The 27,698-nt window shown below is 38.0% G+C and overlaps 1 protein-coding gene across 7 annotated transcripts in view; it reads left to right on the forward strand.

Annotated features, from left to right (window-relative positions):
- rxraa (retinoid X receptor, alpha a) overlaps window positions 1–27,698 on the forward strand; it is a 361,198-nt gene that overhangs the window by 169,191 nt on the left and 164,309 nt on the right. The window contains exon 1 of one of the 7 annotated variants that reach the window (XM_055154233.1): window positions 9,935–10,063. The exons of the other annotated variants lie outside the window; for them this stretch is intronic. Within the exon in view, the coding sequence (XP_055010208.1) occupies window positions 9,991–10,063 (73 nt within the window). The 5' untranslated portion in view covers window positions 9,935–9,990. Of the gene's footprint in view, window positions 1–9,934; window positions 10,064–27,698 lie in introns of those variants that run through there. 7 annotated transcript variants of the gene reach the window in all.

Here is a 27,698-nt window from a genome sequence, read left to right on the forward strand (position 1 = left end):
ATAAATCCGCCGGGAGAGGGGACACAGGGCTCAAAACTGGGACTGTCCTGGGGTAAATAGGGACATCTGGTCACCCAATCTATGCTACAAATGTGGATTTAGATGGCTGGGAGTAGAAAACCAGTAAAGGAAAGCAGACATTTGTCCAACCAGAAAGTGAGGGTTGTGTCCGGATGGCCACCCTAGCCCCTAGCCCCTAACCCCTAACTAGATAGGTCTGCATTAGTTATCAAGTTGGATTATTTGATTTTAGTCTGAGGAATGTGGAAATTATATATAATAACGGTTTATTTAAGAGTGTTTTATTCAGATTCAGGATCAATAGTGTCATCAATCTTCAAATCAGGATCATAGTACATCCTATAGCTCCACTTAAACAGTGAGAAATACTATAATACTCCCTACAACTGTACAGCAACTCACCCTTATGTAATAGATAATACTCCCTACAACTGTACAACAACTCACTCTTATGTAACAGATAATACTCCCTACACTCCCAACAGCTCTTGGAAAAGTAATGGAAATTGAAAATGTAATTTTCAGGCCTGGTAAAGTCATAAAATTGTGTAAATTCAATGAAAGTTTTGGAAAGGTAATGGAATTTTTGTATCTCTTTCATGCAACTACAACACTCTGTTAAATTCTCATGAGGCTATTAAGATTATTTCCGAACATCTGCGCCTTTTGTTTAAATGAGACGACAATAAATGCACTGACAGTATTCTGAAAAAAAATATAATACCAAACCATAAGGTGAGCAGAAAGGGTCATATTTAGCCCTAAAAGTCTGTGAAATTCTACACATGTAGGGTGAAAATTCAGGAAAATTCACTTTAGGTCATTAAAAACTAGTGGAAAACTTTGAAATTTTGTGAAAAAAAAGTGGAAACACTGAATGCATTGTAGTCTCTATTGATTGATTATACTGATCTAATGACCAGCACTGGACAGTACCATTGAAGGTGCATTGTGGGTTATTTTGAATGCACAACATTTTTACCTGCCGGACATTCGGACAGCACTAAAAATGTCATGACCCCAATTTAGTGCCCTAAGTAGGAAATAGTGTGGACATGTGGACACAGCCTGACCTTCTGCAGAAAAACCTTATCATCATTCATTATTCATTACTCGGCTTGTCAAAAGATTTATACTCAGATACTATAAAACTGCTATCGAAAGTAGACAGAAAAAGTTTTGTAATCAAGCCAAATGTGAACTTAGAAGAACTTATTTTTATTTTGTTTTGAAGAATGCATTCTATTGTCTGAAAGGAGTGTCCCACCCACCAAGCCCCCAAGCGAGTTCCTATCACAACATTCAACATCTTCCTCCCCCGAATTGCAGTTGCCGATCTAAGCCAATCACAACTCAGGATTTCTATACTCATATCCGTGTCGACCAATCAAACATTTCCTGTTTTTGTTTAGCTTTTTTCGTTAGGTGTCATTTTTTTTTGTATTATGTCAACTCTAGTTTGTACAGTTTCTTCTATTCTTTTAAGCTTTGAGCCATGTTATAATGTTGTTACCTCATCAAAAATATACAGAGAGTAACATTTTGTTTCATTCACACATTTAAATAACCCTTTATTTTTAGTCTGTCTACATCTCCAATGCTCAAAATGCTCTGTTCCACCTTGTGATGTCATGTAGCAGTAGTTTTAAAGTTCCTCTTACCGCTCCTTTTACCTTTAGTTTAGTAAAGATTGACAACTCCAAGGCTTAAATTATCCAAATGATTCCAGTGACAGCGTGTGGACTTAAAAAACACAGTGGAGCACTTCCTGTATTACCACATGACATCACGAGGTGGAACAGTCACCTCTAGAAGATTAAATGCCCTCTACCTGATTTGTATGCTCTTAAAAAATAAACGCTTTTCGCAAATTTCAGAGACCAGCGAGAGCGATGATAATGCTGACAACAACTAGCATGCTAACCTGCACTTCCTGATTATTCTATGGTAAAACACTTTATAATTAGAAGCAGTTTTAGTTTGGGAGACACCAGAGAACCTGAAACAAACACCCACCACACACAGGAAGAACATGCAAACTCCAAACACAAAGACGATCCCATACACCTGGGAATCGAACCCAAAACCTTATATACGTAGTCGTAATGATTTGGCTGTCCAGAAAATGGGTTCAACTCCTCTGTATGTTTCCCTCATGCACATTTCAGCAGCCCTTGCAGTGGTTGTGTTTCTCATTGCGTTGGTTGTTTGTCTCGTCTTTTGAAAGCTGCCTGGAGGCTCCTTAAGGACAGCCCACAGTGGAATCCACCAGGGGGCGCTGTCCTGGTTTGATCTGCCTCCTCCTTTTTAAATCAATTTGGGCTTTTCAGACACTGTTTGGAATCCAGGCCCAGCTAGGAAAAAAAAAATCGCTAGCAGCAAAATGAATTAATAGAGATGTACGTCAGAGAAGGATAAGAGCTGCCATGTTATATGTGCCCAATAGTCAGTGATTTTACATGTGTTTTTTAAATCATTTTCACCAGATAAGACTTAAAGATGCTCTATGTTACTTTTCTTGTAAAGGGTTGCAACTTTTTATTGCTTTGCCTTGAAGGTTCCACTAACCTTGTGCAGTAAGATGGATGCTCACAATATTTGCAAGTTTACAAAGTCACAAGAATCCAGCTTGGTGTGCATTCGGTTACCATATTTTTCGGACGATAAGTTGCACTTTGGTTTGGGTACTCCAGTGTTCACACCGACAGCCGAGAGAGGCTCTAGACTTGTGTGTCAGTATGTGCTGCTCCTATTTCTCCTGTACCTCTGTCATTTGGCTCTACTGCGCATGTCTCCTGCAGAAAGAGCCACTGACCTGCTGCAAGTAGTGAAATATTCAGCTGAAAACAGTAATTGAGCAGCAGAAAGAAAGTTTGGAGTGTGCAAGAAAATGGTGAGGGACTGGGGAAAAATGGGGATGAAGAACACAGCTTCACGGTAACTGGGAGAGTGCACCATGCAACTTTCCTGGAAGTCATTGGATGGATCGACAAAGCCTGGACTTTAGTGACAACTGAAACCATCCTGTCAGGATTCAGAAAGGCCGGAATTATTCTAACTAGAACTGATGCTGAGTCTGACGACAGCTAAGCAGAAGAGGAAGCGGTGCTCTGTTTACCTCCAGAGGTCATGGAGTTGTTCAGAAGTGACACCAAGGATGAAGAATTAAAATGGATTTAGTGATTTGGAGTGAGATGGAGAGTTTGGTAAACTTGTTCTGTTCTGTTGTTTATGCTTATAATTATCTGAAGAACTGTTCATATGTGACGTTAACAGTCTGTTCTACTGTTATTAATAGAACTTGCATTTCAAGATGAAATGTCGGTTCTCGGTCTCTGATGTTATAAAATAATTTTCCCCCATAAAGTGCGACTTATAGGCCGGAGCAACTTATAGTCCAAAAAATACAGTAATCGGGTGGGTGGACCAGTCACAGAGCTGCATTGACTGATCAGATTCAAATAGTCATCATGATGTTCCATGTTTTCCGATCGTTTTCCTGATTGATAAGGTGTAGAACTCAATTCGAAAATTCACGCCAGGTTGAGGTTCTACAGCATGGCATTAAAATCATCTATCTGTTTGGAGAAAAACAGGTAACACCACAAGTTACAGGTCAGATCAGTGGAGACATGACCCCACGCACAGTGAGAATGCATGTTTTTGAGTGTATATTATTAAAACGCATGTAACTGAATAAAAGAAATGTGGACAATGTCATACTGTGGAACCTCATGGAGCTCAGAAGTTTTGTAAAATTCCATTGATGAAGAGATGGAGATGGAGAGGATGGGCGGGTTAAGAGGGTTCTGCTCCGTGCATACATACATACATACTTAAAAAGTGCATGTATGTATGTATGTATGTATGTATGTATGTGTGCATGGCAATCTATTTTTAGCATTTGAAACTTTGCATCCCAACTGTTTGGTATTTGTAGGAGGTCTGTACTCTTTACTTTCAACATTCATTCATTCTACTGTGTTATTTTTTGATCTAGTTGTTTGGTTTAGAAATCTGGAAATCTGGAAGTCCTCAGCTCTCAACTTGTGTGGCCAACGCGGTAATTTATTGTAAAATTAAAACTGCAATCTCCTTCCTTTGTCTTCTCTTTGTTGACCCAATCTCTTGTACTCGACCTTTATACTTATTTGTCACTCGGAGTTCAGATGTTGACTCCTCACTGCTCGCTCCACATCCAGCGGCCTCAGAGAAGTCTATAAAAGTTGAGGGCTAATCACAGCTCCCATTAATTATCGCAGCAATATGTTTTTCTTCTCGGATTTGTTTATTATTGTTGGATCCGGTGTCCGTCCGACCCCACTCTCATGTTATTTATCCACTCCGATCCAAGCGCGCTAACAATGAAACGCACCCTCGCTTGCTTCCTGTTGCACGTACACACATAGTTTCCCAGACGCACAATTTGCAGATTTGTTATTGGATTATATTGGATTTGTAATTCGAATCAACAGCATTTTTTGATACTTTTGTTTTTTCGAAGAACGCTAAAGGTGCACTGCGCTACTTCTGTGCTCATTTCCGTGAAGATTGCCTGGAATGTTCCACGGTAGGGCGTTAATCTCCCTGGAGAAAGTGAGCACTGACAATAGGCCAATTTACTGGTCAAATCTGTGGAGAGGCAGCCTCACTCTTACAAAGAATGTGGGTTTTTCAAGGTACTTTTTAGAAGTAAAAACACACCTAATAATTAAATAACTACAAGAAAGACAGATTTAATGCCCTACTGTGAAGCATTCCAGGTCAAGCAATAACATCTCCATGGAAGCAAGCATGTGTCGTATCGCGCTTTACCTGCAATGTCCCACAGTATGGCTTTAAACGTATCTGACTTTTAACTTATTTTAACTTAATTGCGTCATCTGTTTGTCTTGGAGTAGAGGTGCGCGGATGGGCTGTTTTTTCATCCGCAACGGCATCACGAAATTCATCATCCGTCCGCTATCGATTTGTACTCACGGTTTTTGACCAATTTCCAAAACTGCACCCGTTCGCCATCCACCGATTGATCGCCGAGTTCAGAGTTTTTTATTTGAGTAGTTAAGGACGAAGTGTAGTTCTGAGTCGACTCAACGCACATTGCCTCCATCTTCTTGTCGCCGTCATTTTTGATTTATGGATCTGTGTCGAGGTCTAAGTAATTCACCGCCAAAACGCAAGGAGGCGAGGATATACTGTATGTCCATTCATATATACGGTCTATGCGTATGACCTGCAGACGTATAATCTCTGAAAACATAACATCAACCATTCTCCAACGCGATAGAAGCACAGAACAGACTCACCATCAGCAGAACACCCCTCTGTCACAGAAAGAGCACATATATTCCACCGTGTCCTTTTTAGGTCCAACAGAAAATGATCACATCAACGCACAACGAGCAAGCATTTTTTTTTCACCACTAATAGTTTATGCAAATTAGCCATGTGGTTTTAAGTTTTGTTTCTGTAAAACGTAAACAAATGTGTGCAAAGCTGCATTAAACAGCTTAAAAACCCTAACCCTAACCCATTCGCACATCTCTATCTTGGAGATCTTTTTTTTTTTTTTTTGTTAATTTTAGTTGAATTTTCTTTTCTCTGATTTTTGTTGTCATAAGAAATAAAAGAAGAAACAAAATCTGATATGTTGTAGCTGTAATGTCCCGCAGTATGGCATTAAACCTATCTGACATTTAACTTAATTGCATCATTTGTTTATCTTTCTTTTGTTTGTTTTTATTACTTAATTGAATTTTCTTTTTTCAGATTTTTGTTTACCTGATTTAGCTTACATATCTTGCATTTATTCAATTACAGTTGTTTATTTTTGCTCAAACATACCATGACATCATAAAATGGAACCGAGTGTTTTCAGTTTGAGAGAATAACTCAGTCTAAACTTGCAGGATTTGTGTGTTAAACATGAAACAAAACACAACTCCAGGTCTGTCTGTGATGAGGAAACAACATTATAACTTGGATCAGAAAATACTGTACTTTTCAAACCTTAATAAAGTTATTTTAAACCTCTTTCGGCCCAACTGGAGACAAAAACGAACAGAGTACAATTTCATTTTGAATTATAGCTACAAATAGTTTGTCTTGCTATCATATGAATCATAATGTGTCACCATAAATAACAAAGTAGTATCAAAAGAACATTGACGTTTTTACGAAGTGCTCCGGTGTCTATGGGGCCTGGTGGGACGGGGGGGAACATCTGGCCCAGAGCACTTCCAGGTGTGCAGATCAAACGCACCCTGTTGAAAAGCTCTGAAATGTTTACGGTAATGGACTGTCACCCGGAGAGGGGATACTGTAATTTGATGTTGGAGTCATGAAAACTGAGAATTTGTGTTATTATCAAAGAATGCTAGAGAAGCCATCATTTAACAGTTTTAGACAAATGATACAGCGGGGTGATTTCACAGCGAGTTTCTGCCAATTCTGATTCACATGGCGTATATACAGTCATATTTTGTGATCTACTACCACTGAATGACATCACAAGGTGGAAGAGAGCAACTCCGGGTATATTTAATGATGATGTAACAACATGGTTTAATCTTCACCAGAATCCATTTCGTTTGATATGGGATCTTTACAGTTTTTCCTTTTTTCCATAAGAATAAGTACAAAAAATATTGTAAATAAAATTAAATTAAAATTGTAAACAAAACTCAATTTAATTAAGGTCATTTATTTGCCTTATATTGGCCATTGGTTGTAATTTTACACTGAAAAGTTGCCAAGACTAGAACAGGGATAAACCAGGACTAAACCCAAACTAAACCAGGACTAGAACAGGACTAATCCAGGACTAAACCAGGACTAAACCCAAACTAAACCAAGACTAGAACAGGACTAATCCAGGACTAAAACAGGACTAAACCCAAACTAAACCAGGACTAAACCAAGACTAGAACAGGACTAAACCAGGACTAAACCCAAACTAAATCAAGACTAAACCAAGACGAGAATAGGACTAAAACAGGACTAAACCCAAACTAAACCAAGACTAAACCAAGACTAGAACAGGACTAAACCAGGACTAAACCCAAACTAAATCAAGACTAAACCAAGACGAGAATAGGACTAAAACAGGACTAAACCCAAACTAAACCAAGACTAAACCAAGACTAGAATAGGGCTAAACCAGGACTAAACCAGGACTAAACCAGGACTAAACCAAGACTAAACCAGGACTAAACCCAAACTAAACCAAGACTAAACCTGGACTAAACCAGGATTAGAACAGGGCTAAACCAGGACTAAACCCAAACTAAATCAGGACTAGAACAGGACTATACCCAATTAACCTGAGACTAAACCAGGATTAAACCAGGACTAGAGCAATACTAAAACCAAACTAAACCAGGCCTAAACCATGAGAAAACCTAGACAAAAATTTTAGTAAACTGCGATTAACCTAGGACTAAACCAGAGCTAAACCAGAACTAAACTAGGATTAAATCAACACTGCACCAGGACTAAACCAGGACTAGAACAGGACTAAACCAGGACTAGAACAGGACTAAACCAGAAGTAAAACATGACTAAAATAGGACAAAAACCAGGACTAAACCAAACCAGGACAGTGAAAGTTGACATCATGGATTCCTAAGTTACTATACCTCACCAATCAACCTCACGTACATATTTACGTCGTATGTCACCGCATTCTCCCCGTCCATCACACCTCCATCACTCACCCAGTCGTCCGGCGTCAGATTCCCCATGCTGATGTCACTCCGAGGCGGGCGCACTTTCTCCGCTCGCCCCCCTCCCTCCTGGTTCTAATGACCGTAATGAATCTCGGCTCACTGATGTCTTTATGACTGCGCGGTCGGAACAAGAGTCGTCCAAACTCCGCCGTAAATCACTTCCCGCCGTCCTTCGCTGTTCGTCTCAGTGTAAACACGAGCGAGCGCGTGCGGAGGGGGGTGTCCGGGCCGCTGATGGATGTCTACGGCAACAATAGCAGCGCAATTAGTTTAGCCGGTGCGGGTGAGGGTAGAACTGGTGTGAAAGTATGTGGCGCTATGGTGGGGTTTGCATAAAGGTGTTGTTATTGTGCTGGTGGACATGCTGGAGGTGATGGGCAGAGAGTTATGATGTATGGAAGAGTAAACCAGGACTAGAGAAGGACTAAACCAGGACTAAACAAGGCCTCATAGACCAAGACTAAACCAGGACTAAACCAGCACTAAACTAGGGCAATAGCAGGACTATAAACCAGGACTAAACCAGGACTAAACCGGACAGAAACAAGGACTATAGATCAGTTCTAACAGGACTAAAGCAGAACTTAACCAGGACTAAACTAAGTCTTAACCAGGACTAAAGAATAACTAAACCAGGACTAAACCAAGACTAAACCAGGATTAAACTAACACTAAACCAGGACTAAATTAAGACTAAACCAAGATTAAACTAAAACTAAACCAGGACTAAACTAAGACTAAACCAGGATTAAACTAAGACTAAACCAGGATTAAACTAAGACTAAACCAGGACTAAATTAAGACTAAACCAGGACTAAACTAAGACTAAACCAGGATTAAACTAAGACTAAACCAGGACTTAATTAGGACTAAACCAGGACTAAAGCAGAATTTAACCTGGGCTAAAGTAAGACTAGAACAGGACTATAGATCAAGACTAAACCAGGACTAAATCAACACTAAACCAGGATTAAACCAAGACTAAACCAGGTCTAAACCAGGGCAAAACAAAGACTCATAGATCAGAAACAATCACTAGAGACCAGTTCTAAACCAGGACTAGAACAGGACTAAACTAAGACCAAACCAGGTCAAAAGCAGAAATTAACCTGGACTAAACTAAGTCTAAAACAGGACTAAAGCAGAACTAAACCTAGACCAAAGTAGGACCAAACCAGGACTAAAGATTAACTTAACCTGGACTAAACTAAGACTAAACCAGGACTAAAGAATAACTAAAACAGGACTTAATTAAGACTGGAACACGACAATAGCCAGGACTAAACCAGAACCAAATCAAGACTAAACCAGGACTAAAATAAACTGGGACTAAAGCAGGACTAATCCAAAACTAAACTTGGACAAAATCAGGATTAAAGTCGGACCAAACTTGACTAAACCTTGACCAAACCATGACTAAATTCCTCATTAAACATGTAAAACAATCAAAATTAATCACTAGTCACGAATGAGCCAAGTGCAGAACAGTTTTCTTTAAATATTTCACTCATTTCACGTTTTTTTTACCCCAAACAGAGAGTCCTAGTTTTTTATTTTGAAAATCTGGTCACCGTAAACAAAACACAACTCCGGGCATGTTTGTGACATGAAAACAACATTATAACATAGTAGTAGATCAGAAAATAGCGTAATACGGGCTTTTTAATTACATTTTTAGTAGGAGTTTGCTTCCTGATTTTAATTTCTCTTCATAAAGTTTGCCAAGCGCGTGTCCTTAAACAGACATCAACAAGCTAACTCGCTAACATCACGTATTCATTTTTATATATACGCCGGCACAAAGGGGCTATCCACCGTCAGCCAGCGTGGTGCATTCACTTACCGTTTTCCATTTTATTTCCTTATCCACTCACAAAAGCCTCATCACAAACCTAGCATGACGCGCTAACAACCTGCCAAGATATTACATTTGCGGCTAATGCGTTTTCCTCTCAGAAACTTCAAGAACTGGGATTTTTTTGAATGGAAATGTGTTTCTTTCTTAATCCCGCAAATGTGATGGAGAGATGTCGGAGCTCTTAACGCTTTTTTTTTTTTTTTTGTTTTTTTTTGTTTTTTTGGCAGTGTGAAAGTGCCGAACCAGGAAGTGTGACGCATTCGGGAAGTTATGAATCATTGGACTTCCTGTGTCAAAGAGTAGCCTTAACTGACTTGTGTCCTGCCTAAATATACTTAAACACATTGATAAGAGATAAGAGAAGAGAGAGAACTGTTGTTTTGAATGGTTACGAGTCAGATCTGTGGAGAGGCGAGCCGCGTTCTGACAAAATATACTTCACCCTCACTGGTAAAAGGTAAGAGTTACGATAAGAGATAAGATAAGAGTTGTTTTGAGTACTAGTGAATGAGTTAATGCCACCACGCCAAGTTACAAGTCAGATCTAGGAAGAGGCGAGCCATGTTCTAACTATATATATATACTTCACCCTCACTGATAAAAGATAAAAGTTATGATAAAAGATAAGATAAGAGTTGTTTTGACTTGTTGTGAACAGTCACTACAGACCAGTTCTAAACGAGGACTAAAGCAGAACTAAACCTGGACTAAACTAAGTCTAAACCAGGACTAAAGTAGAACTAAACCAGGACGAGAACAGGACTAAACCAGGACTAAACCAGGTCTAAACCAGGGCAAAACAAAGACTCATAGACGAGAAACAAGGACTAGAACTGGACTAAAGCAGAACTAAACCAGGACTAAACTAAGACAAAACCAGGACTAAAGCAGAATTTAACTTGAACTAAAGTAAGACTAGAACAGGACTATAGATCAAGACTAAACCAGGACTAAACCAGGGCAAAACAAGGACTCATAGAACAGAAACAATCACTACAGACCAGTTCTAAACCAGGACTAAAGCAGAACTAAACCTGGACTAAATTAAGTCTAAACCAGGACTAAAGTAGAACTTAATCTGGTCTAAAGAATAACTAAACCAGGACTAAACTAAAACTAAATCAGGACTAAAGCAAAGTTTAACCTGGAATAAAGTAAGACTAGAACAGGACTAAACCAGAGCCAAACCCACACTAAACCAGGACTAAAGCAGATCTAAACCAGGATGAGAACAGGACTATAGACCAGGACTAAATGAGAACTAAACCAGCACTAAACCAGGGTTGAAACCAGGACTAAACCAAGACTAAACCATGTCTAAACCAGGGCAAAACAAAGACTCACAGACCAGAAACAAGGACTATAGACCAGTTCTAAACCAGGACTAGAACAGGACTAAAGCAGAACTAAACCAACAAGAGTTGTTTTGAGTAGAAGTGAATGAGTTAATGCCACCAGGCCAAGTTACAAGTCAGATCTATGGAGAGGCAAGACGTGTTCTGACAAAACATACTTAGAAAGATAAGAGCTGAGGTAAGAGATAAGAGTTGTTATGAGTAGTTGTGAATGAGTGGACACCACCAGACCAAGTTACAACAAAAGTTTTATTTATAAAGCACACGTCATGTGACCAGCACAGACTCATGGTGCTAAGAAAAATCAAGTGTACCTTTTAAGATTAATATTGAAAACGTGGTAACAGAACGGATTTCAAGTGAAACAGAAAACGCAAACCAAAGTTCTTGTAGAGGTGCAACTGCAAGGAACAGCAATTAAAAATGAAAAAAATGCTTTTCACACTCAGATGGGTGATCTTTTTTTATACAAATCTCACAGTCCCATGTTGTCACGATCTGCATCTTACGGTATAATATTATTGCGATGTTGAGACGGTAACAGAATTGAGGAAATGGTGCTTTTTTCTCGACAAGCTTTTGGGGCTTTATTCCTGTCATAATCTAAAGAGTTCAAAGTTCTTTATATATCCTGCTGTTGAAGCTATAATGCACTGATCTTTTTCTAATTCAAATAGAGACACACACGTCTCTATTTGAATTCAGGTGGATTGGAAACTTGTCTTTTTGTCGTTAGGAAGCCTATTAGATAACCAGAGCTGAAAGTAGTTTTATTTTTTTGCTAGTGCAATTACATTTTTGTTTACATCCATTATATATGATTATGATTATGATTATGATTAAATCAGGGTCAAGCTGACATGTCCATTCTAATGTGAAAGGGTGGATGCTTTGGCAGCTAAAATAGATTTGATAATCATATACTGTTTTGATGGTGTTTTTTTTATTTTTTTTTAAGTAAACTACTCTCATTCAATGTCATATTGAGACAAAATCAAATTGCTCTGAGACCTCGGCCAATAGTGGCACTGAGGGTAATTGATTGGGGGCCCCTCCAGGTTCAGGAGCCATAGGTGGCCTTATGACTTTTGCCTAATAGGAGCACCGCCTCTGCCTAACAATAAGTGTGAGACTGAAGGATCTTCATTGTCTCACTCTGTGAGCATGTTGGACATGTATAGTGGGTGAGAGCAGGACAACGTGCATCTGTGCCTCCTCTGAGTCCAGCCAGTGTCCAGGGGAGCTCTGGAGACATTACATGTCTAATGTCCACAGAAAGCAATAACATTTTTATAAAGATGCTGTATATGAAAGGTTACTTAGTGTACCTTTGTTGGTTATCAAGGGACAACAAAGCTCAGTCGTGGTACACACAGGTTTGGTCAACAAATAAATATACAGGCTATGTACAGGTCAGTTCAGTCCCAGCTCAGGCCAGTGCACACTGTTGTTTGCTGTGTCCTTGAACAAAACACTTTACCTACCTCACCCATTTTAGGGGTTGTAGTATAGTATAAAGTTTATACTTAGTATAAAGACTGAATTTATAGTGCAATGTTAAACAGGCAAGACGTAAACTGCATTTTTCATAATGAACCAACTCCAGTGCCAGCAGCTTTTGTTTTAGGGCCTTTTTACATGAGAACACCTGTGGGTAAAAACGACAAAATATTTTATCTATAGTGCCTTTTGTTTAGATGGTGACGGTGTTTTTGGGGCTTTAAAATGCAAAAATTTGAAACCACCTTCCAGAGTGGAAAAGCTGAATACGCTCTGCTGTAGCGCTTCTGTCTACACTGCCCAAGGTGCAAAACTCCACCTAGCGTCACCACCTAGCCGTCTGGCATACATAACCAGTCGAATTCCACATACTTTTGCATCACCGTATGCACGCAGATTTCCTCCCGAAAATGCTCATTTAAACGCGGAATAAAAAGTGCGCCTTCTGTTCAGACCATCATCTTATAAACGTAGTCAGAAGTATCATTTGAACTGTTGTATTCTCTGCATTTAATATGTATGTAGTTTTAAATGCTTGGAAAATACGTCATTCTAAATAGTGTAACAAATGGTTGCTGTACAGTTTATATTCTAACCTAAACTTCCCATCATGCATCTGTGCCCTCCCATTTCCATGTGAATGAGCATCAGACGGCCTGTTATGTCTATCATCCCTCACCACAGACCACTGTATATATTTTCCATTATTGTAATAGCCATATGTCTTCAAATCACAGTCTTTGCATTCATACAAGCTGCAATTACACGTACGAAGCTCGTCTTAAAATATCAGCTTTTCCAGTGCATCGAAATGGGATGTTTACATTGTTTTAGTCGACTTCGATGCTCTCCAGATGGTGCTTGGAGTTAGCTTTTGGGCTAATGTTGCTAACAATAATACTACTGATGAATTAGTGTCATAGTTTTGGTGACTTGATTCATAAACACTTCTAGTTTACATGAAACTTGAAGCAATATTGTGTAACTTTTTGGAGGTGGCCATCACCAAAAATTACAAGTAGAAAGTTTAAACCACACTTCGGTACATTCACCATGGAGATATTATTATAAGTGTCAGGTTTGTGGAGATGCAAGCCCACTCACAATAAGGATGCATGATTTCTATGTTTTTTTTTGTTGGTTTTTTTGCAATAAAAAAAAAAAAAAAGCAAAGTGTACAGTGAGGTTTTAAAATATAATATATACTGAAGAATTGTATATATATTTTTATTGGCTAGAAAACACCTACTTATTTTATTATGTTAATTTTTATGTGTACATTTTTATTTCTTCTATTTTTCTTACAAAATTATGTCATGTTCACGTGCTACCTTTGCTCAGGATCTGATTTTTTATGTATATTTTTTGAATTTTTTCATATATTTTTTGAGATTTTTTCTATATTGTTTTGTAATTTTTAAAAAATGTTTTATTTTTTGTATTTTTTGTTTGGGTTTTTAAAATTCTTTTGTATTTTTGTGTATTTTTTTTCTATTTAATTTTTTTTCTATATTGTTTTGTAATTTTTTGAATTTTTTAAAGTTTTTGTATTTGTTGGTTGGGTTTTTTCAAATTTTTTGTATTTTTGTGTATATTTTTTTCTATACATTTTTTTTTCTATATTGTTTTGTATATACTTTTTGTATTTTTTATATAGCTTTTTGTATTTTTTTATTTGTATATTTTTGGGGATTTTTTTGTATATTTTTGAATTTTTTTTTTTATTTTATTTTTTTTTATCTTTTGAATTTGATTTATTTTATTTATTTATTTTATTCATTTATTTAAACAACCACAACACATCTCCCCCAATATTCCTTCCCTATTTGCCGATCCCCACCGTGAGCGTATAATGGGTGAGTAACTGGCTGGACGGTGTGTTGGTGTGTGCCCAGGCTCCCGCCCTCTGTGCCCTGTGTGCCCTCTGTGCCCTCTGTGCCCTCTGTGCCCTCATCACCGTCTCGCTCGCTGGGACCATTACACCATATCACAGCTCTGGCAGACGCTGTGAGCTCCGGAGCTGGAGCTGGCATCGCGCCTCCGTGGCCTCCCCGCACGCTCCAGAGTCACACAGGGCAAGGGGGGGGCTGGTCTGAGAATGACAAGGAAGTGGGTGATTTTTTTTATTTTTATTTTAGGTTTTATAATAGGGCTGAACAAATATTATGTAAAGTCTCTACTAAACTAAAGGTAAAATGTAGCTCGTGACATCACAAAGTGGAACAGAGCATTTTTAGATTTGGAGATGTAAAGAGACTAATAATAATAATTACTCAAATGTGTGAATGAAACAAAACACAACTCCAGGTCTGTTTTAAGAAGGTAACAGTATTATAATATGACTAAAAGCTCATTTCCTGTATGACCACTTCACCAGGAGGAAGACTGTTTTCAGTGCAGGACATGTGTGAATGAAACAAAACTCAACTCCAAGTATGTTTGTGATGAGGAAACAGCATTAATAGTCATCAACATTAATAGGCTCTTTAAAGCACTGTTTCCCTAAGACTGGCTCGTGACCCTCAGGTGGGTCACAAGAGATGTTTATTGGGTCGCCTTTTCATGATCTGCAATATACAGTTCTGACACATCTTGAAATGTTAAGACATGTTTTGTATCATTTCTAATCTTTTTGTGAGTATTTTATTGACTATTTTGTTCCAGTATTGCTGGTTTAATTGAATGCTGAAAAGAAAAAGAAATGGGCTACATTTAATGTCCCAATAGGCGACTTATGAATCCTTTTATTGCTGCTTCATTTACTGTTTTTCATTGTTTAAAACTTGTGTACAGTATTTTTCGAAGTCGCACCAGCCAAAAAATGCGTAATGAAGAAGAAAAAAACACAAAACAAGTGGCACCGCACTTTTTGACAGAAATTTATTTTATAAAATCAGAGATTATGAACTGACATCTTGAAATGTAAGTTCTAGTAATGAACAGAGAACAACAGACTGTAAACGTCACATATGAACAGTTCTTCAGATAAACTATAACATAAACAACAGAACAGAACAAGTTTACCAAACTCTCCATCTCACTCCAAATCACTAAATCCATTCAATTCTTCATCCTTAGTGTCACTTTTGAGCAACTCCATGACCTCCTGAGATAAACAGAGCCCCACTTCCTCTTCTGTGTCGCTGTCATCAGACTCAGCATCAGTTCCAGTTAGAATTATTCTGGCCTTTCTGAATCCCGACAGGATGGTTTCAATTGTCACTGAAGTCCAGGCTTTGTTGATCCATCTAATGACCCATGATTCCAGGAAAGTTGCATGACGCACCTGCCCGGTTCTCATGAAGCTGTGTTCTCAATCCCCCACTTTATTTCTGTTGCTTTTTGCCTGCATTTTTCACTACCAGCAGCAGGACACACGCAGGAGACGCAGTGGTACAGGAGTAGTAGAAGCGGGACACACTGACACACAAGCCTGGAGCCTCTCGCGGCTGTCAGTGTGAACATTTGAATATATAAGTCGCACCGGAGTATAAGTCGCAGGAGACACCTAAACCATAAGTAGTCTGAAAAATACGGTAATACTAATTGTTCAGAGAAACACGATCACTAATTCAACAATAAAATATCCTCATTAATGTTCAATAATGTTCAAATCCACCTTTATTTTGTGATTTACGAATAATGTCTGTTGATTTGGATCATGAAGGTTTGTGATGTTTAAAATATGGTTCTCCAGAAAAAAAGTTGGGGAAACATTGCTTTAAAGGACACGCATTATGCAAACTAATTACATTTTCAACCAAATAATTATAATTTTGATGACTAAATCAGCAGCAAAGCATTTAATTTGGCACAGTATGCTCCCTGTAAGTGTGTGGGAAGTGTCATATTAGCGTAAGAGGCGCATTATGTATAGAGGCGTTTAGCCCAGAGCCCCCTGCTGTGAGGACACCAGGGCACATTCGATTAAAGCATGTGTGGGTACATTGGGTCTTTAGTAAACTAAGCAGTGTGTAAACAACAAAACAAAAATATTATGACAGGATTTCATAGGGCACTTCAAGTCAAAGAAAGAGGATGTTGCAATAAAATAAAATAAAAGTAAATAATACAATAAATAAAAAATAAAAATAAATGTAAAATGAGTAAATAAAATACACTTTTTTTTAACTACCTACCATTTTTTTTTATCTTCCTTTTTTCTATTTATACAATTGTGTCATTTTGTTCTTTTTTTGCTTTTTGATGATGATGATTAAATGAAACTATTTTGTTTTTTGAGATATATTTTTGGCGGAAAACATTTTATATTTTACTCACAAAATTTCAAAACTTTTCAATAACTTTTTCATGACCTAAATTGACCTGAATTTTCCATGACTTTACAGCACCTGCATGTGTAGAATTGACAGAGGTTGGGACTTGCAAGGTCGTGTTTGGACTCGAGTCAGACTTGAGTTACTATTTTTAGGACTTGAGACTTGACTTGATAAAATAGACAAAGACTTGGGACTTGACTTGGACTTGAAGCTCATTGACTTGGGACTTAGCTCGGACTTGAGGTTTATAACTTGAGAAGACTTCATGCTTCTCCTAAAAAAAATGTTTTTAGAAAATACTTTTCTCTTTACAGTTGATACATGTGGTGTTTAATTTTACAGGAACAAACTGGAACTTCTTCTCTCTTCTCCCACTTCTCTGTTTGTTACTACAGATGTAACTGAAGTACTGACAGATGGTATCCTCAAATGTACTACAGTAATATACAGTACAATACAGTAATATACACTTCTATACAGTAATATACAGTACTCAACAGAAGTATACAGTAATATACTGTTGGCGTGTTCCGTGGAAAATGATGACTGGAATCGATTGATTAAAATCACAAAAGATTATTCCCTATACAATACAATTCTAATACAGAGCTCTGGGTCAAATCACTGTCCCTGATGGCCTGTTCTACTCAGGACTTACAATCAGGTAATCTGACGCCTGCGTCTGTCCCTTCACCCAGTATATATACATTCACAGAAATATGCAAATGATATGTTGACCTGGTACACGCCTTGGCTCCTCCTTGAAGCCTCTCCGTTTATGGGAATGACCACCAGATTTCAATTATAGCCAGGTCTATTTAGGCTTGGTGCCAGCCAGGATGACCCCACATCAGCTGCTCTATAAAGAATTTCCTTAAAAAGACACAACCTACACAGCAGTATCTTTAAAAATATATATCAGATTTCAGTAGTTAAACATTAATTGTGTGACTTCATTAACAATATTTAAACAAATGTATAAGTTCAGTATTTTATAATTGCATGTGTACTATAGTATACACTATTATACAGTATAAATGGTCACATTTTTCTATAGCGCTTTTCCACCTTCAAGGCACTCAAAGCTCTTTACAACAAAGAACCACTCACCCATTCACACACCAGTGTACGCAGACACTGTGGGCAAGGTGGGTTAAGTGTCTTGCCCAAGGACACAACGGCAGCATTCATCTGTGGGAGCTGGAATCACACCAGCCAACCTGTGGGTCAGTGGACCTGACCGCTCAACCGGTGTTTATGTCGAGAGCTGGAATCAAACTGCCAACCTTCAGATCAGTGGGCGAATGCTCTACCAACTGAACTACTGCCGCCCAATAACACAGTACAACAGAGGGAACATAAAAGGTGATCCTTCAACTTCAGTTGCAGATTACATGATAAAATAATTGGGTTTTTAAATCTGAATTCTAAGATCTTGTCAAAACATTTAAAAAGGGAAAAGTAGCATTTCTACAACTCTTATATAAATACTCATATATAAATATACCATGACTTTTTAAGTACAATTTTGTTTAAAAATTAACTTTGGTTTAAAGATCTGAAATGACTTGAAGCTCAAAGCAGACGATTTGGACTTGACTTGGACTTAAGGGCCACTGACTTGAGACTCGACTTGGACTTGCCTGTATTTGACTTGGGACTTGAGGTCAAAGACTTGAGACTTACTTGAGAAAAACAATGCAAAACAATGACTTGGTCCCACCTCTGAGAATTTCACGTACTTTTAGGGCTAAATCTGAAATGTTTCCACTCACTTTATGGTTTGGTATTATAGTTTTTTAACATTCAAAATACTGTTAGTGCATTTATTGTCGTCTCTTCTAAACAAAAGGCGCAGACGTTGAGAAATCATCATAATAGCCTAATGATAACTTAACAGAAGAGAACAAAAGAGAAACTAAAATTCCCTGACTTGAAGTTTGGCAGAGATCTGTTGTTCCGGAAGCTTTCACCTGACGAGATTACAAGTTCAAAGGGCATTTTAAAGACCTGCTTATTACGTAACATAATAAAACAACTTCACAGTGGGAGGTTCTGGATGGTGCAACTCTTTGGAGATAAGATGAGCTCAAGAGAATGTCCCTATCACCTTTTATCAGTGAGTTATTACACTGCAACATGAGCAAAGTGCAAAGACTCCCACATATACTTATCATTCATATGTGAAGGAAAACATACCGCAAAACTGCTCCTTATGCCTCCTTTCATCAAATACCTTTCTCCCTGCATATGTTATTGCTTTGTCTGGAATGTTGCACAGTATGGCATTAAACATTTCTGTCTTCATAGAGAACAAACCAGTCAAAGTTACATGCCAGAATGTTTAGTTTTTTTTTATATATTTTTGAGCTATAAAACCACCAGTAATTGAATAAATGTAAAGTAGAGCTGTTTAATGTCATACTGTGGAACATTCCAATGACATATCCATGGAAACAAGCAGGTGACAGACCCCCTAACCAAAAAGTTACACAGTATACCTTTAAATGTTATCCAGATTTGTCAAAAGTGATTCATGACAGACAAACTAACCTTAAAGAAGTTGTTTCATTCACACATGTTTAACGCACAAACCCTCATATTTAGGCTGAGTTCTTCTCTCTTCAAACTGAAAACCTCCTTGTGACGTCATGTGGTAATACAGGAAGTGCTCCACTGTGTTTATAAACTCCACACACCTTCACTAGAATCATTCGGATAGTTTCAGTCTTGGAATTGCCGATTTCTTCTGAACTAAAGGTAAATGGAGCTGTTAACTTGAAAACTACTGCTTCGTGACATCACAAGGTGGAACGGAACATCTTGAGCTTTAGAGATGTAGACAGACTAACCCGGAATTTAGACCAGGAGCGTCAGCAGCACGTAACGTTGGCAGAGCTGCATACTACTACGCCACATGACTTTTTGTTCAGAAGTTGTTCTTGTAAAGTTTCTGCCTGATGTCACAAAGTGTTTTAGGCTGTGTTCAGACTGCAGCCTGAAGTGACCCAAATCCAATTTTTTGGCCCCTATGTGACCTGTATCTCATCTTTTAATGACAGTCTGAACGACACAGATCTGATTTTTTCCGATACATATCCGATCTTTTGACATGCGACTTCAGTCTGAACGGCCAAGGCGCATTCATCTGACCTACACGTTATCAACAAGCCAACAAATGTACAAAAACGTTCTTCTCATCCTACAAAAATGTCACTGAAGCGAAGCACATCGCTATCCCACCACTCTTGCCTACGTTTCTGCATCCACACGTTATCCTTTCAACGGACGTCACTGCCGCTGCCCCACAATACACCACGGCCAAAAACCTCGTCCTTCTCCTTCTCAATCTCCTCCTTAGTTGTTCATGTTCTGGCTCCGGTACGAGAGGAACTTCAAAATCTCCAGGTGCTCAATGCTCGTGTCCATGTTTGGACAACTTCCGTAAACACAGAGCACGCTCGCTGTGGTTGACGTCGTCGTGTCTCCAGTGCGGGACACTTTCGGGCCGTTTAATGTTCACACTGGAGATCACATACAAGTCGCATTTAATTGGAAATGTAAACGACCTTGCAAAAACGCTGGATTTCACACAAAAAAAGTCAGAATTGAGCATTAATCCCTGCAGTCTGAACGTAGCCTAAGATTTATCCTCCACGTCTGTAAACTTTCCATAGTCCATCACGAGCCATTCCCCGAGCTCCTGAATGCGACGCACTGTGTTTACATGACTGTAGTGGTTTTAAAGAACGTATTTTGAAAGGGCTTCCGAAGTTTATTTTGAGACCACGTGCTTATTTCCTGTCTTGCCTTTGCTAAGAAGCCTGGAGACGCTTTGTTGACTCTGCGAAATTAGAACTCCAACCTAATCTGAGCAGTGCGTAGTTTTTAAAATTGTTGTAAATTGTCCGACAGGTTAAAATGGAAAGCCAAACCTACGCGTCTGCTGCTGGGTAATAATAAATGATCACTCAAACATGTGAATGAAACAAAACACAACTCCAGGTCTGTTCTAACATGATTTAAAGCTCACAAGAGTCAAAGCTGCGTAATACAGGACCTTTAAAACACCAAGATCTCAAACCAGTGCACCAGTATTAACAATCAGGTTCGATCTCACCTCTGTTGGACAGGGCTAGGATGCGGTGTCGTCATGGCAACTCATCTCAGCCAAGTCAGAATGGAGCTGTCAGAGTAAAGTTTGGTTAGATTTTTTTTCCCCTTCCTTTTTTATGTAACAGTACAGTTCTCGTGGGTTTGCAGTCGAAATCTTTCCCCGGTTTTTGCCTCTAAACTCTTGGCGGAGGAAGATGCTAATGATGAGAACGTGATCGCGAAATGCCAATGAAGCATGACTCAGCTCCAGGAGGAAGGGGAGAAGTTCTTTTGGATTGACTGTTGGAAGTGAGACGGTGGATTTAAAGGTGCATTGTGTAACTTTTCCGGTGGAAGGTCCGTCACTGCTATGCCTCGAATGTTCCACAGTGTGACATTAAACATCTCTACCTTACATTTATCAAATTACAAGTGGTTTTATAGCTCAAAAATACCTAAAAAAACAGACATTCTGACTGTGAGCGGTGTCGCCTCTCCACAGATCTGACTTGCAACTTGGTCTGGTTTGGTCTCCATGAAGATAGAAAGGCATAAAAAAGCATTTGACGGACCTTCCATCACCGTTAAAGTGCAAATGTTGAGTTTTGTGAATAGTTGAGGTGAATGGGTGGTAGTAGCTCAGTTGGTGTGGAGTGTTTGTCCATTGAGCCAAAGGTTGGCGGTTCAAGTCCAAGTCTCGACATAAAGATAATCGTTGGTAGAGTGGTCAGATCCACAGGTTCGCGGAGTGATTCCGGCTCCCGCAGATGAATGCTGATGTTGCATGAATGTGTGTGTGTGAAAGGCAAAAGACCTTAACTTGCCAGAGTGTGAAACTGAGAAAAATGACTTCAAAGTTTTTCCTTTGTCCAGACAAAAGTATAATAAGTGGGGCTCCCAAAATTTGAATTTAACTAGTTGCTATAATGAAGAAATATTTGTATGTGGAAAATATTGAGATCAAAATTGCCCTTTAACCCTTATTTGTCAGTTCCTGTACTCTGCCTTTGTTTCGTGAGCCAAAAATAAGGAGTCGTGCAATGACAAAAGGCAGAAAACTGACATGATCATTATTATTATTTGCTTGATTTTCACCAGACTTCCATCCATTATAAGAACACCTCACCAAGGTCGAGTCATTCTGGTGTTTGTTTGAAATGATATAGAACATTGTTTCCCAAAGACTTTGTCGCGACCCTCAGGTGGGTCGCAAGAGAATTTTTTTGGGTCGCCTTGTCACGATCTGCCTGTAAGTCTACCACATGAGATTTTCTGTGCTCACAAAAATGAAAACAAAGAGACACAGAAACAGACTGAAGCTGCACCTGTTATGCATGTTGTGCTCTCCTCCTGCACCTGGACTGGAACACGCTACAAAAATGCAGACAGGCCCACCTATCTCATTAGAAATGTTGAAATGTTAAGACATGTTTTGTATAATTTCAGATCTTTTTGTAATTATTTTATTTTGTTCCAGTAGTGCTGCTTCAACAGAATGTTGAAAAGAAAAAGAAATGGGCAAATAGGTGACTTATGGGTCCTTTTATTACTAGTTTAATGACTGTTTTTCAATAATGTTCAATAATAATGTTCAATAATGGTCAAATCCAACTTTATTTTGTGATTTAGGAATAATGTCTGTTGACTTGGGTCGCGAAGGTTTGTGACTTTTAAAATATGGGTCCCCAGAAAAAAAAGCTTGGGAAACACTGATATAGAAGAGTTTTGGATTTCCTGTTTAGTGCTGATCAGGATCGTGCGGCGACACTTACACAGTTAAACAGTTTGACACACAAGTGACTTTGCAGTATAATGTGTACAAGATGAATACATACACAAAATACTTTCACATTAAAGATAATTCAAATGTAATTGAATTCAAAGGTATATTTATTTAATGTGTTAAGAGCCTAAGAGCCTGTTAAGGGCCACAACAAAAAGAAGGAGGAATAGAATATATTTGGGCCCGGTCAAGCAGAAGTAAACAACAAGGCCAAAAATTCAAGTTAATGCGTCTGATATAAAAATGTATTGAACAGATACATATGTACTCTAGTTTATGAAACTGTTTACCTTTTTTCTGTACCATTTTTGGTTCTAAAGTTCCATACGTTTTAAACAGACCATGTATGAAACATGGAACAAAAATTATTTCATAGATTTCAAAGACCTGCAAATCATGTAAATAAATTGATGTATTTCATCATATCTTGTGTTATTCCATCTTTGAACTGTTGATGAAGGTACATGATTTAAAAAAAAAAAATGTATTTAAAATTATAAAAAATAGCTTGGAAGGACTGACATATTTTATAGAAATAGTTTCCTTTCATTTTGAAGTAATATTAAAGTATTCGAAAGAAAAAAGCGACAAATTATGTCAAATCCTGCACCTTCTACTTGTTTGAACAGTTTTCCCTCTGTTACTTTTCCCTCCGTTACCATGACCTTTCTTAATAAAAAATCTCATTACTCAAAAAGTAAGAGGTTTTTCAACCTAATCTTGTACCATATGGTAGAAAACTATATGAAGCAAATATTCAAACCAGTTTGTTAAGGATATGTAAGTGAGAACCAAGAGTTATCACTGTTTGTATTTACTGCCCAAAAAGTGCTGCATATTTCATTCCCTCCGTTACCGACATGAGTTTTTAAATTTTTTGTCAACAACTTGAAAGAATATCACAGGTTTAACTTGACCCTGTTGGAGTGTAACTCTTTCCTACATTCTGATACTTTACTTATTTCAATAGTCCCTCTAGTTTCTGAATAAGAGACATTTGAATGTAAAAAAATCTGCCCCTGTTTCCCTCCGTTACCACTTGACACAAACAAACAAAACATACACTGTTACTGCCTTTTGCCTTTTGTCTTTGCACGACTCCTTATTTTTGGCTCATGATCCAAAGGCAGAGAACAGGAACTGACAAAGAAGGGTCAAAGGTCAATTTTACACTCAATATTTTTCACACACAAACATGACCATGACCAAAATGACATTAACTCATTTTTGACCAAGGAATTAGTTACAGCGGCGTTCTGTTTTTGGAGGGCAGATGTTCCTTGATGTAAAAGCTTTGAAATAAATGTGGACTTTAAAGGTGTAACTTTTCTGGTGGAGGGTTCGTCAATTGCTTTTCTCTACGGAGATGTTATTCCTTTGTCTGGAATGTTTCGCAGTATGGCATTAAACTTTTCTATCTTCATGGAGACCAAACCAGACCAAGATTCAATGGAGAAAAAAAATCTCAAAAACCAAATTATTTGCTTTGAATCATCATGAGAAAATTTTATGTGAACGTATGATATAACAAATTAAAATTATGATTATTTTATTTGTATTTTATTTGACTTTTGACACTACCACGCTCTAGTTGGGGTAGGACTGAAACTTTTGAGTGAAGCTGAATTCGTTTTTTTGAGTTCCACCGAGTTCCTTTTCCTCACAGGTGCCAGTGACTCACACGCAACCAAACCCAGACGCACTTTTTCCACGGCTGCTCCCTCTCTCTCCTCTGCCAAACCTCATATAGAACGCCCATTGTCCCCAACACTCACACACACACATACACACACTTTTATTCTCCATACACTGAAAATCTCCAGTCCCTGCAGTATTAACCTAAATCTGTAGCCGTTGTTTTCGTCCCATTCATAAAACAGGACTTTTGTAGTGTTTATATGAATTCTGACCTTTGACCCATAATTCCAGCTCATGTTATTGTTCACTTTTCAATAGAATGGTATATGGATAATATGGAATAGATATAGAAGAGAATATATAGAGAGATTTGTGTTTTCTAAGCATTCCTTCATGATTTTTATGAGTTGTAAGAAAAATAAAAGGTAAAAAAAAATCTATCTAAAAATGGGGTGAAAATACATCAAATTCAATCAAATAAAAAAAATAAATAAATAAATATTAATTTTTTAAAAAGTCAAATAAGTCTAACATTGAGTAGAAAAAAATTTGGAAAAATATTTTAACTGTTTTTTGTTTTGTTTTTTTCTATAAATTAATGGGTCGTACAGAAAAAAATATTAAGTTCGAAGATTCTTGCAAGTGTAGTTATCTTAAATCTTAAGTTATTATGTTACTTTATACCAGTTCATTGAAATAAGTTGTCATTACGTCATGCATATTGCTGTTGTTGTGTCGTTGGGCACTATGGCTGCAGACACCCTCCTGGTAGGTTCTGTTCTAGTCCTGGTTTAGTGTCAGGTTTAAGCCCACCTAAACATTGTAAAAGTAAGAAGAAAGACAAGAGATTAATGAGGATTTACTCGCGAGGAGGACGGACAGAGAGTGCGATCAGTTACAGCAGTCTCCACCCGCCCTGATGCACTCCCTGCGTCTCCTCTTTTTATTGTCATAAGGGAGTCCCTAGTTACAATGGGTGTTTCTCTAAGGGGAGGGGTTGAAAACAGCAAAAAACAGTAGAAACATCAGACATGATTTCATTGTGCAAATATGTATATTCAGCAGCAGGTGGCCGATAAGGTGTAGCATCTTTGTTGTAGCATCTTTAGGAACAGCACGTCCCCTTCTTTCTGCCATCCTTGAGAGCTGCCCTCTTTCCCAGCAAAGTGAGAGCCGTCCTCTTTCTCAGAAAAGAGCTGACTAAGTCATTGTTTTAGCGGTGTGCAGAGTGGGTGACAAGTCACTGCATAGTTATAAGCACAAACATTATTTCACACAAAAAACAATACATAGAAAATATGGGATAACATATACACAATTATTCTAACATTTAGTCATGGGCTATTTCAGGTTTAGTTCTAGATTTAGTCCAAATTATGAATGTAATGTCTGTCTATCTGTCTAATAATAATAATAATAATGAATATGTTTTTTTTTTTTTTCATAAAGCACTTTTAAAAACAAGGTTTACAAAGGGCTGTACACGCAGCAAAGGACAATAAAAATTGCATCCAGAAAGCAAACAAAGACAGACAATGATGCAAACAATCCAATTAATTCTAACAAAAGGGTTCCTAAAATAGAATAATAATAAACAAAGGATAAAATCGAGCTAAAACCAGTTAAAGGAAGGCCAACTGATAAAAATTTGTCTCAAAAAGTGATTTAAAAGATGATGCTGATCTGGCAGTGAGAGTCCATTCTAGCCTAGTGCATTCTACTCCAGCTATGCTTCTGTTGTAGGGAGTATTATACCTCTGATGATGTAGTTCAAGATTAAAAATGGAACTGGATTTTTTTTTTAAAAGTCTAGTACAGTCCAGTCTGGCTATGTTTCTATTGTAGGGATTATTATACCTCCGATGATGTAGACCAAGATAACAAGGACTGAGCTGGCAGTGAGAGTCCATTCTAGTCTAGTGCATTCTACTCCGGCTATACTTCTACTGTAGGGAGTATTATACCTCTGATGATGTAGACCAAGATGATAATGACTGAGATACCAGTGAGAATTTATTCTAGTCTAGGACAGTGTACTCCGGGTATAATTCTGTTGTAGGGAGCATTATACCTCTGATGACGTAGACCAAAATTTCTGAAATGTAACTTGGTGCAAGACCTAAACGAGTTTTAAAAGTGATCAGTAAAATCTTAAAATCTTTTCTAAAAAATGTGTTGATGTCATTCTATCTATCTATCCATCTCTTATCTATTGCTCTTTTTGTTTTTTGTTTTTAGCTGTAAGATTTTGTGCAATGCTGCGCCCACAAGCCTACAAGATACAAATCTGTAGAAAGTAACTTGACAGACCTGATACCCGATGTGCAGTAGTTTCAGTACGGGGATGCATGCTGATTGTGTTGTGATAGTGCTCTGAATGGGGAGTGGCTTAGCACAGAGAACAAAGGTAGGGGAAACTCAGAGCATCAAAAATTAGTGAAAATTGAGTGAAATTGTGGGTGTTCTAATATTATGTAATATAATATATATATATATATATATTATATATAATGTAATATAATATTATGTGCTAGCAGTTAAATCCCCATAGAAGCAAAGCACCCCATCTTTTTTTTTTTTTTTTTCAAGGCTCAGATCAAAAACAAAACAAAAAAATATGTATATACTAAAACAGTGCAGTCATATGAAGTTGTCAATCATTCTGAAAAGTTCTAATAGTTACCGGAGAAAAAACAGCAGTTCAGTTCGGAGCATTTGTCCAAACCACATTGTTCTGATCTATATTCAAGAGATTTCCTTTGAATTGTGCCCAAACACTCGTCACCAGAGGAGATCCGTGTCTGTACACAGAGAGATTCAGCCTGCTCCAGCTGGCCACGTGTCAGGAGAACAGGCGGATCATAGTGAAGGAGAAGAGACGAGAATATCTGGTGTTTGTGTTTACTCATCTTTGGGAACGTGCGCAGTAGTAGGTCATATTTTGTCAGCGTTGTTCATTCATAAAAGTGGTTTTCTTGTAAAAAAAAAAAAAAAGTGGCATACGTTTTTTCTTATTGCTTCAACATGAAAAAAAAGAAGAAAATCATTTGTAAAAAGGTTTGAAAAGGGTTCTTGTGTTGTACAGCCCAGTCTGGCTATGCTTCTGTTGTAGGGAGTATTATACCTCTGATGACATAGACCAAGAGAGCAAGGACTAAGCTGGCAGTGAGAGTCCATTCTAGTCTAGTACAGTCTACTCCAGCTATACTTCTGTTGTAGGGAGTATTATACCTCTGATGATGTAGTTCAAGATAAAAAATAAATAAATTTAAAAAAGTTGAGTTGGCATTGAGAGTCCATTCTAGTCTAGTACAGTGTATTCCAGCTATACTTCTGTTGTAGGGAGTATTATACCTCTGATAACATAGACCAAGAGAACAAGGACTGAGCTGGCAATGAGAGTACATTCTGGTCTAGTATGACTGTTGTAGGGAGTATTAT

This window comes from Boleophthalmus pectinirostris, unplaced genomic scaffold, assembly GCF_026225935.1.
Source record: "Boleophthalmus pectinirostris isolate CB_2022bp ecotype Guang Dong unplaced genomic scaffold, ASM2622593v1 HiC_scaffold_18, whole genome shotgun sequence".
Taxonomy (NCBI): domain Eukaryota; kingdom Metazoa; phylum Chordata; class Actinopteri; order Gobiiformes; family Gobiidae; genus Boleophthalmus; species Boleophthalmus pectinirostris.